The sequence below is a fragment of the Abramis brama genome, assembly GCF_963993115.1.
Source record: "Abramis brama genome assembly, chromosome: 7".
Classification (NCBI taxonomy): domain Eukaryota; kingdom Metazoa; phylum Chordata; class Actinopteri; order Cypriniformes; family Leuciscidae; genus Abramis; species Abramis brama.
In genome coordinates, this window is record NC_139969.1 from 27378268 (window position 1) to 27392778 (window position 14511).

Here is a 14511-nt window from a genome sequence, read left to right on the forward strand (position 1 = left end):
CTTTGCTCTTCATTCTCAAAAAACATTCCTCAGTAAGAGAGACGCTCTCTCTCTCTCTCCTTCTCTTTCTATCTCTTTTTCAGTCTTTTATGTACCGAACACCCACTTTGGCATCCTTATATGTTGGATGTTGATTCATCTGCAGTCTATGGGGTTCTTGTTAAAGCTTGTTTTTCTCTTGAGAACCAGTGGTTCAGAATTAGAGGAAGGCGCCTCATCTGATCAAAGGTTCTCGTGTTGGTTTCTGGCCCTGCAGATCAGCATTTTAATCACTGGATAAGAGAAAGTCATTAAAACCACCACACTGACTATATAGAGCAGCTCTACCTTCATTAAGATTTGGGGAGATAGATACTAACTAGTAACATAAATGACCTTTTTACTAGCATGCCAGTAGTGTTTTCAAAACAATGTAGCTTTTCAAGTAACAAGCTATTTCTTTCCCATAAGAAGTGGTGTGGCATGACCTTTACAACCATTACATGGGAAATGCCACACTGCGATTTTTTTATTTATTTCACATTGTATTTATAGCCAGGTGAGGGTATAACAAATCATGCTCTCTCAAATGTAGTGTTGGGAAGTCAAAAAGGAAAACAGAACAAAACAGAAAAACTGTTCATCAAGTGACTTGCTTCAACTAGTTTTATTAGTTGTATTTAGTATTAACTATTACCTATCTAAAATTCAAATTTTTGTGCCAAATAAACACGGCTCTGTTTCCAATTAATACTTTATTTATCAGTCATAACTTATTTTTATACTTTATACTTACAGTTATACTTTATTTATTAATTTACTGTAACTACAAGTTAAAAAGGTAGTTAGACTGTCATTTATATAATGAGCAACCTGGCAAACAACAATTTCAAAGTAGCTTCCTAAACATACATAAAAAATAATAAAAAATAATTATTCATGTAGCCCTTGGTAAGCTTGTAAAAACATTATCTACAACTAACATTTACAACACAACTGCACAGTTTTTTTTTTTAACAAAACTAGATCAGCAGTCATCAATCAATAATGATTAATTATTCAACGTGGCGCAGGAAATAAGCCCTTATTGGCATTCAGTCATAGATGATAAATAAGCTTACAACATAAAAAGAAATCTTTATCGATTGTCTATTTTTTAAATAATTGTTATATATTGCACCTGTTATCATGGAACATGTATTTGCTTACATGGTGTGTCTTGATACTCTGATGATGTAGCCTGGCTCATAACCTGTTTATCTCACAAAATAAAAGATTACAGTAAGTTCCTACAAATCAGATGCAGGACTTACCGACAGTGCCCAGTGCAATGTAGCCGAGGATGACAATGACGAAGAGCACACAGCACAGCACATCTGTGCAGCCTCTGGAAGAGAAAAGACAATAAAAATGTCATTAAATGATCTTAAGACGTATGTCATATTTCCCATAAACTTGTGAATGAAATGTTAATCCTACATAGTCGATTTAAAGGGTTAGTTCACCCAAAAATGAAAATTCTGTCAGTAATTACTCACCCTCATGTTGTTCCAACCCCGTAAGACCTTCGTTCATCTACGGAACACAAATTAAGATATTTTTGATTAAATCTGAGAGCTGTCTCACTCCTCCATAGGCTTCTAAAGACGTTATAACTTGCTGGCCCAGAAAATGCATTAAAGACATCGTTAATATAGTCCAAGTGACTACAGTGGCTCAATCTTAAGTTTATAAAGCGACGAGAATACTTTTTGTGTGCAAAAAACAAACAAAAATAACGACTTTATTCCACTATTCATTTCCTTCTCTCTGGGCCTCGAGTTTTTTCACGTAGTGTAATAGCACAGCGCGTCTGTGTTGCACGTCACACATCACACACATGACCAGCATCGGCCAATAGTGAGCCTACGTGTGACGTGTAACACAGACGCGCTGCGCTAAAACACTACGTGAAAAAACTCGAGGCCCAGAGAGAAGGAAATGAATAGTGGAATAAAGTCGTTATTTTTGTTTGTTTTTTGCGCACAAAAAGTATTCTCGTCGCTTTATAAACTTAAGATTGAGCCACTGTAGTCACTTGGACTATATTAACGATGTCTTTAATGCATTTTCTGGGCCAGCAAGTTATAATGTCTTTAGAAGCCTATGGAGGAGTGAGACAGCTCTCAGATTTAATCAAAAATATCTTAATTTGTGTTCCGAAGATGAACGAAGGTCTTACGGGGTTGGAACAACATGAGGGTGAGTAATTACTGACAGAATTTTCATTTTTGGGTGAACTAACCCTTTAATGGAAACCTGAATGAAAATGTTGGCCTGTCGCACAATACATGGCACTTTACATGAATATTGTGCAAATTCAATTTATATTGAATTCAATTAGGTAAATATTTTTATTTTTAACTGCCCCTTTTATGCTTTTTCAAATATTACCTTTCATGCAGTGTGTAATATAGCTGTTTGTGAATGTAAAAGGTCTGCAAAGTTTCAAAGATCAAAATCCATGACAAATAAAGTTATTGGGTCTCATTCATGAAACACGAGCAGAACGAATTTTTGTGTAAATCGTGTGTAAAGTGGTTCTGGCGTAAATTTTCGGATTCATTAAAATGTTCGTATTTCCCAAATGTTAGTTGGTACGAAAGAAATCTACACCTGCTCCCAGCCACGCGTAAATAGTACGTTTAACATCCGAACGTTTTGCTCATTAATAAACTGCATTTTAATTCAACGTAATCGGGTACATATTTACACAGCATTTTGAAAAAGTATTATATATAGTAATTACATACGGTTTTTCTTTTTACTTGTATTACGAGAGCCAGTAATAGCATCTGCAAACGGAACACAAGTCCACAAGTTTTTTTTATTTTTTTATATTCAAGCTGTTTTTTTTTTGTTTTTGTTTTTACAAGTCCGCAAGTTACAAGTGTTGCAGTCAAGCTTCATGTCGAACCATTTTCTTTTCACTTCTGGGACTGTTCGATTAAAAGATGAAACTCCATTAACTGCATCTGTAATATGCTGCCAAGCATTTTTACCTAAAGCATGTAGCCTATTACCTAAAAAAATCCTTTTTTTTTAGGACCTGATACGCCACTATGTACGCTTGAAAATAAAATGTGGCGTTTTGAATGAACTTCTGATAATAAAACTTCAATTTCTGCATCTGAGAAATTTCTCTTCTTCATTCGCTTTTTTTTTTTTTTCTTCCAAAATTATACATGTAATAATACAATAGCATTCGCTTTTGAGAAGACATGTTGAAATCCTTCGTTTCGTGTCATAATATGATGCCCATATATAGCTGTCAGTCGGTTTTAATTGGCGGGATTTATGGTAATTGAGAATGAGCGTGCACGCGCGTCCCATTTACGAGTGATTGGAATTCATTAACCCACACACACATTTCACTATCAAATCTGACGTTTACGAAGTATTTGTGAATCAGGAGAAGAATTTTCGGGAATGTCTCTTTACGCGCAAATCACTCACATATTTACTCGTATATTTACGAATGTTTCATGAATGAGACCCATTGTCTCCCAAAGAAAGAACAAATTATGAACTGCATGAAACAAGTCATCAGTAATTCCAGTCTTACTTCCTGTACGAACGTACCTAGGTTTGTAACTAATTTGCATAATGCCAGCCTATTGGCTGCCAGCAAACAACATCTACTTTGACCGGCCCTCAAACACTAGTTGTAGCTGAGACTGGATGAGTTTGGTTTGTGTTGTTGACATGTCGAGAAGAGGCTGTTTTCTGCGCTGCGAAAGCAATTTCACTTTGCATGCACTTCAAAAGGCTTGAATTAATACAATAAAACCAATAACATTGTTATTGTTCGTATGTAAACAAAATTTGAACCTTTAAAATAGAATAATAGGGGCACTTTAATAACTTATTTCACTACAAGATTTCCCACATTTTTAGATAAAAAGTAACATTCCTCAGATTAAGACCTAACATTATTTTAACCCTTTCACTCAGTGAATATTTGCTCAGAACAACAAGGAACTGACAAAGAGCTGGATGAAAAAGAACAGATGAAGACACGTTGACTGGCTGACTGGGCATTACCCCTTACATATGCAATTCCATATACTGAATATCGACCAAAACAGTCGATAGGATGTTGAGTTTAGGCACATCTTTCAAACGTGAGCTGATAACATTGAGTAGCCTACAGCAAGGTCACGTACTGCTACTGCACATCAAATACTCTAGAGATGGTGTCGCACATGCAAATCTTTGACAAGTTCGACAGTGACCTGCACAATACAGAAGAAGGGCAACTGTACGAGTACGAGAGAAAGAAAGACAGAGACAATGTGCTGTGTTAATCACATGTCAAGTGCCTTATTACAGCTGAGATGAAATGATGCGGAGCAAAGAAATTATCCAGCCTTTAAAGTACTTTAATATGCACTATACAAATATTTAGTGTGAAATCAATAAAATATCTCTAATGCTTACAGTTTTTTTTTTACAATTACAGTGGGAGCAGTGAGTTGTACCTGGATGACAAGATTATACACTCTTAGAAAAAAAGGTTTAATGGGGTTCTAACCCTAGGTTCTAAGTTTTTCAAATATTTTATTATTTCTGTCCTATAATTTCAAAATAAAAGTTAACTTATGATCGGACTAAGAGGTTTGAAACATTTTCTGTTACACTGACTGAGAGAAGTTAATGTAAATAAACAAGAAAACACCAATGACTATAATGATGATGACTAAGGCAAAACTATTTACAAAAAAAAAAAAACATCAATATGACAAAATATAGCAAAATCTTTCTATTATTATTCTAAATAATACACCCCCAATTGTTTATTGCACAAGCATAAATCATATATTTTTTTAAGACAGAAAATTAAAATGAACAAAATTTTCAAATAAATACTAGAAATATTTTGTAGTAAGTAAACTATTCTTGCACAAATGTTACCATCGCTCATTGTATTATTATTCTGTTCATAATCAACCATGCTTATCGCTCTTTAACTGCTTGAAATTTGCTTTTAGATTCCAGTTATTATTAGGAAAATAGAGATTCCACAGTTTGTTTATTTTGGATTTACAACTTATCCAGCTTTCAGATATCCTACACAGAACTTCTAATCTTTCATTTGTCTTATTTTATTCCTCATTTGTGTGTATTGCAGAACAGACACATAAACATACTCTAAGTAAGCAAGTTGTGTCTGGATATTGCTCTGAAAGATCTTCTTCAGAACTCATAAAAGTAATATTTGCTTGTCATATGCTGAAGCTGAATATGGACTGGCAGTAAGAAAATTGCACTGCTGAAAGCAGAAAGTAATTATAAACGTCTAACTCGCTCGCTGGTAACAGATTACTTTGCTTGCCTCTCAAAGGGTTTGATGAAAGTGATTCTTTGGAGGAGACAGCTGTGTCTGGGCAATTACTATAAGAGCATGGCGGTTGAAAGGTGAAACTTTTTAAAAACTGAAGTTCAAGCTCTCGACACATCTCTCATTATAACACACACAAAACAATCAAGTTTTCAATTAGTACAATATGACCTTTCATAGAGAAAGACGCCACCCTCATGATCAGCGAATTTAGCGTGTTCTGAATGATGATGCATCCTAGGAAATTGTCACTTCTAGTTCTGGTTTTGTTTCATGTTCATGTTTCATGTCTTTTTTTGTGGTTTTCACAGTTATGTTATCCCATAGGTATCATATAATAAAGGCTAGATGTCTCGTCCGCGCTGCTGGCCAATGGAGGTCGACGTCCGCACACGGCGGCCATCTTGCCACAGGGAGCTCGCTCACTCGTAACATTGTGTTTTAATGGTGCATGTACTTTTAAATAACCATAACTTGCTCAATTTTCTACCGATTTTCAAACGGTTTGGTTTGTTATAAACGTCAGAGATGTAGTTATGACACTGCGTACATATGAATAATTAAGAAAATCTGCAATTTCAACATGTTCCAGCGTTCAGAATTATAGCCACGTTAATAACGTTTCTAAGAAACCAAACTGTTTGTAAATCCGTCAAGATTTCAGCGAGATAAGAGGATTTGTGTTCGTGCTGATAACTCACCTTACTACAGATACCACAGAGCTCGCCAGAAAGCTTCCCTGTGACAAGATGGCCGCCAGTGATGCCGTTCGAGACTCCGCCTTAAGACATCTAGCCTTATATGGATATCTATGTGTTATCCTGCCATGTGCTCCCCTTTGTCATGTGATTCCCTTGTCCTCATGTGATCATGTAATGTGGTTCCTTGTTTAATGTGTTGTTCTCATTGGTTCATCGTTTAATCGTGTTCACAGTTGTGTCTTGTCAAGTCATTAGTCTCTGTGTATTTATTGACCTCATGTTTCCACAGTCTCTTGTCTTGTTCCCTGTACCACTGTTTGGTTTGTTTCGTTTCGCTTCGTTTCGAGTCTTTTTAATATATTTGTTTCTTTTTTGAAAAGGTGTAACTAATCTGAAATACTAAACCAATAACTATGATATTTCATATCCAACATAAAATAAATGAACAAAGATTTTTTTCAGATGCAATACATCTCACAAATGTATAAAAAGTTTAGATTAATAAGAGCAGAACCATTAAATAAATGTGCTGAGATTAGATTTATTGACATCTGTCTGGACATCTTAACCCATCTTCCTCTAATTCATATATTCATAGTCATACCATACAATAAACCACAGAGGTTTTGCGTGGGTGGCAATGTTTAATCTAGGAGAATCAATGAATGCACCACATACAATCAAATGTATTTTCAGTGCATTTCAGCCTGGATAGAAGTCTTGATTTAGTCTAATCACAGTCTGATTGATGAAACCACAGGCAGCCGGACAAAATGTCAAGGCAGGACTGCCTGTGACCCTGCCTTAAGTTTAGATAGGGTAGCAAGGAGTATAAATGTCCATGTCTGTCAGATAAGATCTCTTCACAGCAGATTTTTGATACTTTATCCTATTGCATATAAGCTTAATGCAAACATTAGTAAAATAAGTTTGCAGTACATAACAGTGCCCACAGAAAAAATCCTTGCGTTTAACATACCTAGCCGTAAATGAGGCCTTGCAAACAGGCTCAAATGAAGGATTTACAGAGGTACACAGAGAAGTATTATGACCATTATTGATACAATTACTCTTTAACTTGCACCTGAGAATGATGCACAATCCAGACATTTATGAGACTATTTATAAAGGCCCACATTCTCATGCCAAGGTTACACTAAACCTGGTTTGATTGAGGTCAATCTCACCACCCTCCAAATGTAAAACCTTAAGCCCACCTCCTCTGTAAATAGATAGGGAAGGGCAGGAGAGATTTCAAACACATAAGCCGATTAGAGCTCATTATCAATAGCAGCAGGCGGGTCAGTGCTCTACTAAACACTGAGCTCAGCACAGCCTCAGTCCAAATGAGCGGCTCACTGCTAACTAATTTCACATAACGCTTAGTCACAATGTTCAACTAGTTTCATGGATATTTCTGTTCCATAATTTTTTTCATATTTAGGGTTAGTTTTGTTTAAATCATCAACTTTAAGTATTAAACTTTGATGCATGACTTGTCTTGCTCCATTTGTGACCCTGCACCACAAAACCAGTCACATGGGTCAATTTTATGAAATTGAGATTTATGCATAATCTGAAAACTGAATAAATAAGCTTTCCATTGATGTATGGTTTGTTAGGATAGAACAATATTTGGCCGAGATACAATTATTGAAAATCTGGAATCTGAGGGTGCAAAACAATCGAAACATTGAGAAAATCTCCTTTAAAGTTGTCCATTTATGTTCACGATTGTGCAGCATTCACTCACAAAAATAAATGTTTTATATATTTACGATAGGAAATTTACAAAATATCTTCGTGGAACATGATCTTTACTTAATATCCTAATGATTTTTGGCATAAAAGAAAAATCGATCATTTTGACCCATACAGTGTATTGTTGGCTATTGCCACAAATATACCCATGCGACATGTGACTGGTTTTGTGATCCAGGGTCACATTTGTGCAATCATACTTATATTTTTATTAAAAATCTCCTAGACTTCCACACTCAAGGAGGACACTCAGCCATAGACCAGAACATCACAGAGACTCTTTTGACTTAGACTAGTAAGTAAACACCCAGAACACCCTAGCAACCACTTAGAAATTCTAGAAACAACCCGCAACATTCTAGCAGCCACCTAGTAACACCTTAACAACCAGATAGCAATGCAAGCAACTACTTAGCAATGCTGGAAACCACACATTCTAAAAAACACATATTAATGTTTTAGCAATTAGCAGACAATGTTAACAACCACCTAAAAAATGTTAGAAACAACCCACAACATTCTAGCAACCACCTAGTAACACCCTAGCAACCAGCTAGCAATGCTTTCTAATAAATCGCCCTAACAACCACCCACAACACTCAATGAGCAGTACTTTAGCAACAACCACCTAGTAAATCACTAACCAATCACAACAAGAAGCACTACTACCACCCACAACACCATAGCATCCAGCTACAGTAGCAATGCCCAAGCAACCAGATAGCAATGCTAGCAACCACCTATAACACCCTAGCAACCAGCTATCAGTACTCAGCAATACTCTAAAGTCAGAAGTGCAGGCAGTTTTCATGTGAAAGTCACTGATATGGCAGTCAAAGACAACTGGCCAGGTAAACAAAAAGAAAGCGCCTTTCAACCCGTCTCGTCTGATGTGAGGCTTGTGATAACTTCACAGTGATTTTCTCAAACTCAGAATTATCAATCGATTGGTCAGTGCTAATGTGCTTTAGAGATCTCAAGGATGAACAAAGAAAGAGCAGAGAGCTGAATCAGCAGGCCAGAGGTGCCTGAGAACCAGCGTGAGGAACTGCTCTTACAAACACATCTCTCTCTCGCTAAATAATTGAACTGTTTTTTTCTGTCTCTTCCTGTTTTTCTTTTTTTTTGCCTTTTTGACATTTTTCGCTGTTCACACCTTCTTCTTTCTGAAAGTATCTCAGCTCTAATGACTACAACAAGCAGCTGAACTGACTATGGACTTCAGATTTTTTTCCCAACTTTTATTGTAATACATTTCTTGTAAATTATTTGCAGTCTTTTAATCTCTGTGCTGCCAGTGTCTTGATTATCCTCATGCTCTCATGCTCCTCCAGCACAACCTCACCTGCTGTCCTGCCAGAAGACACTCTCATGTCTCATCTCTTCTCAGAGACGTTTCTAAAGAGGTTCGCCCATCAGCTCATATGCCCTGTGGATTTCACCATCAGACACGCCATCACTGGAACTGAGAAAAATGGCTTACAACTTTTCTGATTCAATTTTGATTTGACTTGAGATCAATTTTAATACCTCGTTTTCTCTGAATTCTGAGCATTAGGTTGCCGAATGTGTCAAATGAAATCTGTCGCAGGACGAATCATAGTCTAAGACCGTGTCTAAACCAGACATGATGTGATACAGCAAAGAGAGGTAAATACAGCTTTCCATGTTAAAAGAGTTTTGTTCCAATCAACCATTTTGCCGGTCACTGTTTCCATTTCTGCCCCTAACTTTTCAATGGTTTGGTTAATAGGAGTGTAGGATCAGGATATACAGTTTACAGTAGAGTTTTTACTCATTAAAGGGACAGTAAACCCAATGCCAAGTTACATACACTGTTATCCATCTACTGTACATTATTATGTTTTAAAGCCTGATTTAGAAAGAAATATTCCGGGTTCAATATGTTAAGTGCAAGAATTTACAGAACTTGTGGCATCATGTTGATCACATAAAAAAAAAAGGCTTTACTATAGAAGTGAGTGGAGCTTAATCGTAACCATTAAAATACTCAAAAGTAAAAAAAGTGAAAAAACTTTTTATTTGTCAATTATATCCAATTTTACAACTTCATTGCGACGACAATGCAATGCAACAAACTTTAAAACCCTAAAATGACCGTAAAAATTATTTAAACAGCTCAAATAATACATAATTTTAACATAATAATTAATGCAAATGCTTTTATAAAATTATAAGCTTCACATTTCTGTTGTAAAATTCTGTTGTCCATTTTTGCTACGTGCAAGTCAAAATTACTTTTTGCAATAATGAACATTACGCCACAAATGCTGTCAAATTAGCTTAACTTGTAGTGAGCCTGGAATATTCCTTTAAAGCATGTGAAACCCTATAGCATGAAAGCTGTTTTAGTACAGATTTACAGTTTTGGGCATCATATTAGTTACATACCATAACATAAAACAAATTATTGCGTATCAGCATCTGCTATATTGTGCACGCCTAAAAATAAAAGACTCTTCTCAAGCTCCCATCAAATCTCCAAAGAACTGATCACCAATTCAGATCAGAAGCCAACAGAGGCTAGATGCTAGATTTCTGACACAAAATGATGACACGAGGAGTAACTTCACACATCAAAAGATTGATGGTTCAGTAATATCCCCCAGTCGCTCCATTAGATTATACTTCCAAGAACAGCAAGAGAACAGATCGCAGACTCCGTAAAATCAAATTCAACCCGCTTAATTGAATTTACTAACTGCTGCCTTTAAATTTTACATGAAATTCAAAGATACAATCTGGTACCTTTCAGACTGATTCGTATTTATTTTCTGATCAGATGAAACTCTAAAACTGAAAAGCTAAATTTTATAATCAAGGGATAAAAATAGTTTGCTGGGGGTATTTACAATTGCATGACGCAATGTTTTGCATAGACACACCATGTTTTGTGGTCAAGTAAGTGTAGGCTAAATGAAATGTGCTTATCCAATCAGGCAGCAATACAAACTAGATTAAAAAGTTTGTCAGGAAAACTTTTTTAATATTGGCTTGAGAGAGCCTGGACAGTTTGAAGGTTTTAAATCCATGCAATCTGTCAAAGAATACCCAAACATTCTGTTAGGCATAGCTAGCATGCTGCTAACCTGATTCTAGCATGTTTTAAAAATTTCCTAGCATGTTTCTAGATGCTGGCATGTTTTAGCACATTGCTAACGTGTTTTAGCAAGTTACTAACGTTGCTTGTATGTTTTAACACATTTCTAACCTGTTTTAGCATTTTGTTAGGCTTTGCTTGCATGTTTTGTATGGCATGAAGCTAGCATTTTTTAGAACATTGCTAGCATGTTACTAGGTGTTGTTATGTTTAAGCTAGTTGCTAGGCTTAGATAGATAGATGTTGTCTTTCTGCCTCATACTGCCAGCAAAGGCAGAATTTCCCAGCTTTCGGACACATCCATTGGTAAGTGTGTGTTAAGCTGACCTGTGAATAGCAGCTCTATATATCACCGCTGTGTGTGTGTGAGTCCTTTGAGGGAAGGCAGATTGACTGTGCTGACAGGCAGCAGAGTACTCTGACTGGCTCCAGTCGAGTACATGTGTCTCTCCCTGAATGAGACTGCTGCCCATGTGCAAGGACTATTATACTCATGTAATGATGTGGTGTTACACAAAGGATTCAAAGGTCTGGAGATTTACTGCACAGTCACTAATCGCTGGGCTAGCTTGACAAGGCTTAAGAAGTCGGAGTAGGTAGATAGATAGGCACAGGACATAAATAATGAGTCTTTCTAATTCGAGGACATTTCACTTAAAATAATGACTGGAATGGAACTCATGGGGTTAGAATTGTTGCATTACTCCAAATAAATAGATTAACATTCACAAATAAATGTAAAGAGATTCACAAAAATGTATCAAATTCACAAATAAATAGATTAAGATCCACAAATAAATGTAAAGAGTTTCACAAAAATGTATAAAATTCACAAATAAATAAAATGAGATTTGCAAATAACACAATTTTACAAACACAACTCTGCCTGGCATTTATACGTGCAGACAAATCCACAAATAAGTGGACTCCACCCACCGTTTACCCAAGCCAATCAGATAACGGCCACATTGAGCTGGCCAATCGTAGGACGTTCTCGCTACAACCAATCACGTTTGGCTTTACACTCAGGGCGATCTTGCTCTGAAATAACTTTGCTCATTCATCATTCATCTGCATTTGCTCAAATAGGAAGTGTACGCATAAGGCCCATAAAATTGCTACAGCAAAAGATGTTTAAAAATTAGATTTTGTTAGAATTAGACTGTGTGTCAAGCCAAGCCACAATTTTTATGAGCCTTGGAAAAATCTCTGTTAAGGGAACAACTCATTACGAAAGCGTCACGTTATTCAAGATAGAACAGAAAAGCATAGTTGACAAATGAATAACTGGGTTCAACCTCGTGATAAATACATGAGTTTGTGTAATAGGTTAAATTACTGTCACACAACAGCCAACAGCTTTTCCCACTTCTTCAGCCAAGGAGTTTTAACGTCGCATATGATCAGCTCCGTAGATCTTTCAATCTACAGAGCTTTATAAATAGTATTTTAAATATTAAATACCTGTATTACGATTCCCTTTGTTTGTAGAGAAGAGATAGGCTAGGGGTTCTTTTTAAACGTGTGACAGGTTGTTGCATTCCAAGAGATATAATGCATTTAAAAATGAAATATGCCCGGCAGACAAGCGATATGCATTTACTGATCAGTCAAAGCACTTGATCACAAATAATATTTCATGTGAATCAGACTTAATCGTTTTTTTATGGTTAAAGTAACTTACTGCATCTAAAGTAGGCTAAATGCATAGATGCATTTTTCAACATTGCAAGATTTTTATTTGCAACATCCAACCCCAGTACACGCTGATTGCTGAGGCTCGTACTGTTACATTAATCCAGTCATTTTAAGCCAAAATGGGGGTCAACCTAGGACAAATTGCAACAGAACCAAACTCAACCGATTTTGTATCCTCAATATGTCCTGAGTAAGGAAAAAAAAAACAGAATAATCCCATTAGGGGAAAGTTTTGAAAAAGACCCAAATATAGCCTATTCATTCTTTTTCTCATGTGAATAGGCTAAAATGTTTAACCTTTAGAGTTGATTACTTACATTAAGACAAACAAAAAATGTATTACAAGTTTTTTTTACATTTAAAAAAAAAAAAAAAAAAAAAAAATCACAAATAAATGCCAGGCAGAGTTGTGTTTGTAAAATAATAAAGCATTTGTAAATATTTTTTTATTTGCAAATCTCTTTTTTTTAATTTGTGAATTTTATAAATTTATTTGTGGATCTTAATCTTTTTATTTGTGAATTTGATACATTTTTGTGAAACTCTTTACATTTATTTGTGAATCTTAATCTATTTATTTGGAATAATGCAACAATTCTAACCCCATAAACTCAAAGTCAAACATCCGACTCGTGAACTCAGGGTAGATCTATCAACTCAGGCTTCAGTGAGAAGCGTCACTTGACAATTTCAAAGATGATTGTCGACTGACGAGTATACCAGAAAATTAGGTTTATTAATACAACACACTCTTATGGCAATTCGTAAGTATTTAACATTTTGACAGATTGGTAGCTAAATTGTATCAATTCATACAATCCCATTCATGTTTTGTATGATCTGCTCACTTCAAACTGATGGTTTTGTTTAAGGGGTGGGGTTTGGGGTAGACCTTCATGCTTTTTTAAAAATAAAAATCGTAGAAATTATTTCAGAACGAATCACATCATACAAATTTATATGAAATCTCCACCTCATAAAACAGTTAAGTTTTCACACAAGACCAGGTAGTGTTTATAATGTAATATATAAGATACCTTATTTATTGCTTATTTTTTTGCCTTAATATTTTCTTATTTTTTGTTTTTCGTCAGCTGTTTTAACGTGAGCATTTTGTGTCATGACTTTTGTTTATGCCCTAATTGACAGAAAAACACAAATTGAGTCACGCCCGCCATCAAAATTTCAATTGGGATGTTCCCAACTATGTCTGGAATGCGGCATAAGACAGAAATTAAAGACAGGTAAGCAAGATGATTGGCAAGCTATAATGAGAGCAGGACCTAACAAGCATAAAAGGACATCTTCTGTTGCATACTCCACACAAAACTGGAAAGCACTTTCTCGGTCTGAAAAGCTCTGATTTGCTGACTTCATACAACTCTGAGAGTAAAGGCACATAGGCTATTTTAGCCGTTTGACTTCTTAACTTCTAATGTGCCTGTCATCTACTTCCCATTAGCCAAGCTCACTGACCTCCTCCAGTATGAAGCCAATGGGTGAGACAAATTGAACCATCATACATGAAGAGAAAGCGCAGAATAACTGCGGCTTTACTGTACATAGCGCGATCTATAATTACATCTCCAGCTATCAAGATCCAATCGGTCCTGTCTCCCTCTTCCCACTTCAAGGGAATCCAAGTAGGGATGGTGAGGAATTTAAAAGGCTGAAGCATTCAAACCTCTGCCAGGGAATTATTCATCCCCAATTTTTCCTGTTAAAGACTCAGAATGCAGAAAAGCAATAGACATTAGAGGGTAATGTCTTGTGCTTTGTCTCTCTCTCTCTCTGTGTAATTGCTTTGCATCAAATGTGTAATCATCTCATCCAAGTATTCACATCAGAGTGCTAATGGGCCCATTGAAGCC

At 36.0% G+C, this 14511-nt stretch overlaps 1 protein-coding gene across 2 annotated transcripts in view; it reads right to left on the bottom strand.

Annotated features, from left to right (window-relative positions):
* The window catches only part of slc44a5a (solute carrier family 44 member 5a), an 83237-nt gene that overhangs the window by 22154 nt on the left and 46572 nt on the right, over nt 1–14511 (bottom strand). For both annotated transcript variants that reach the window (XM_084120813.1, XM_084120814.1), the window contains exon 3: nt 1293–1366. In XM_084120813.1, the coding sequence (XP_083976939.1) occupies nt 1293–1366 (74 nt within the window). The remainder of the gene's footprint in view (nt 1–1292; nt 1367–14511) is intronic.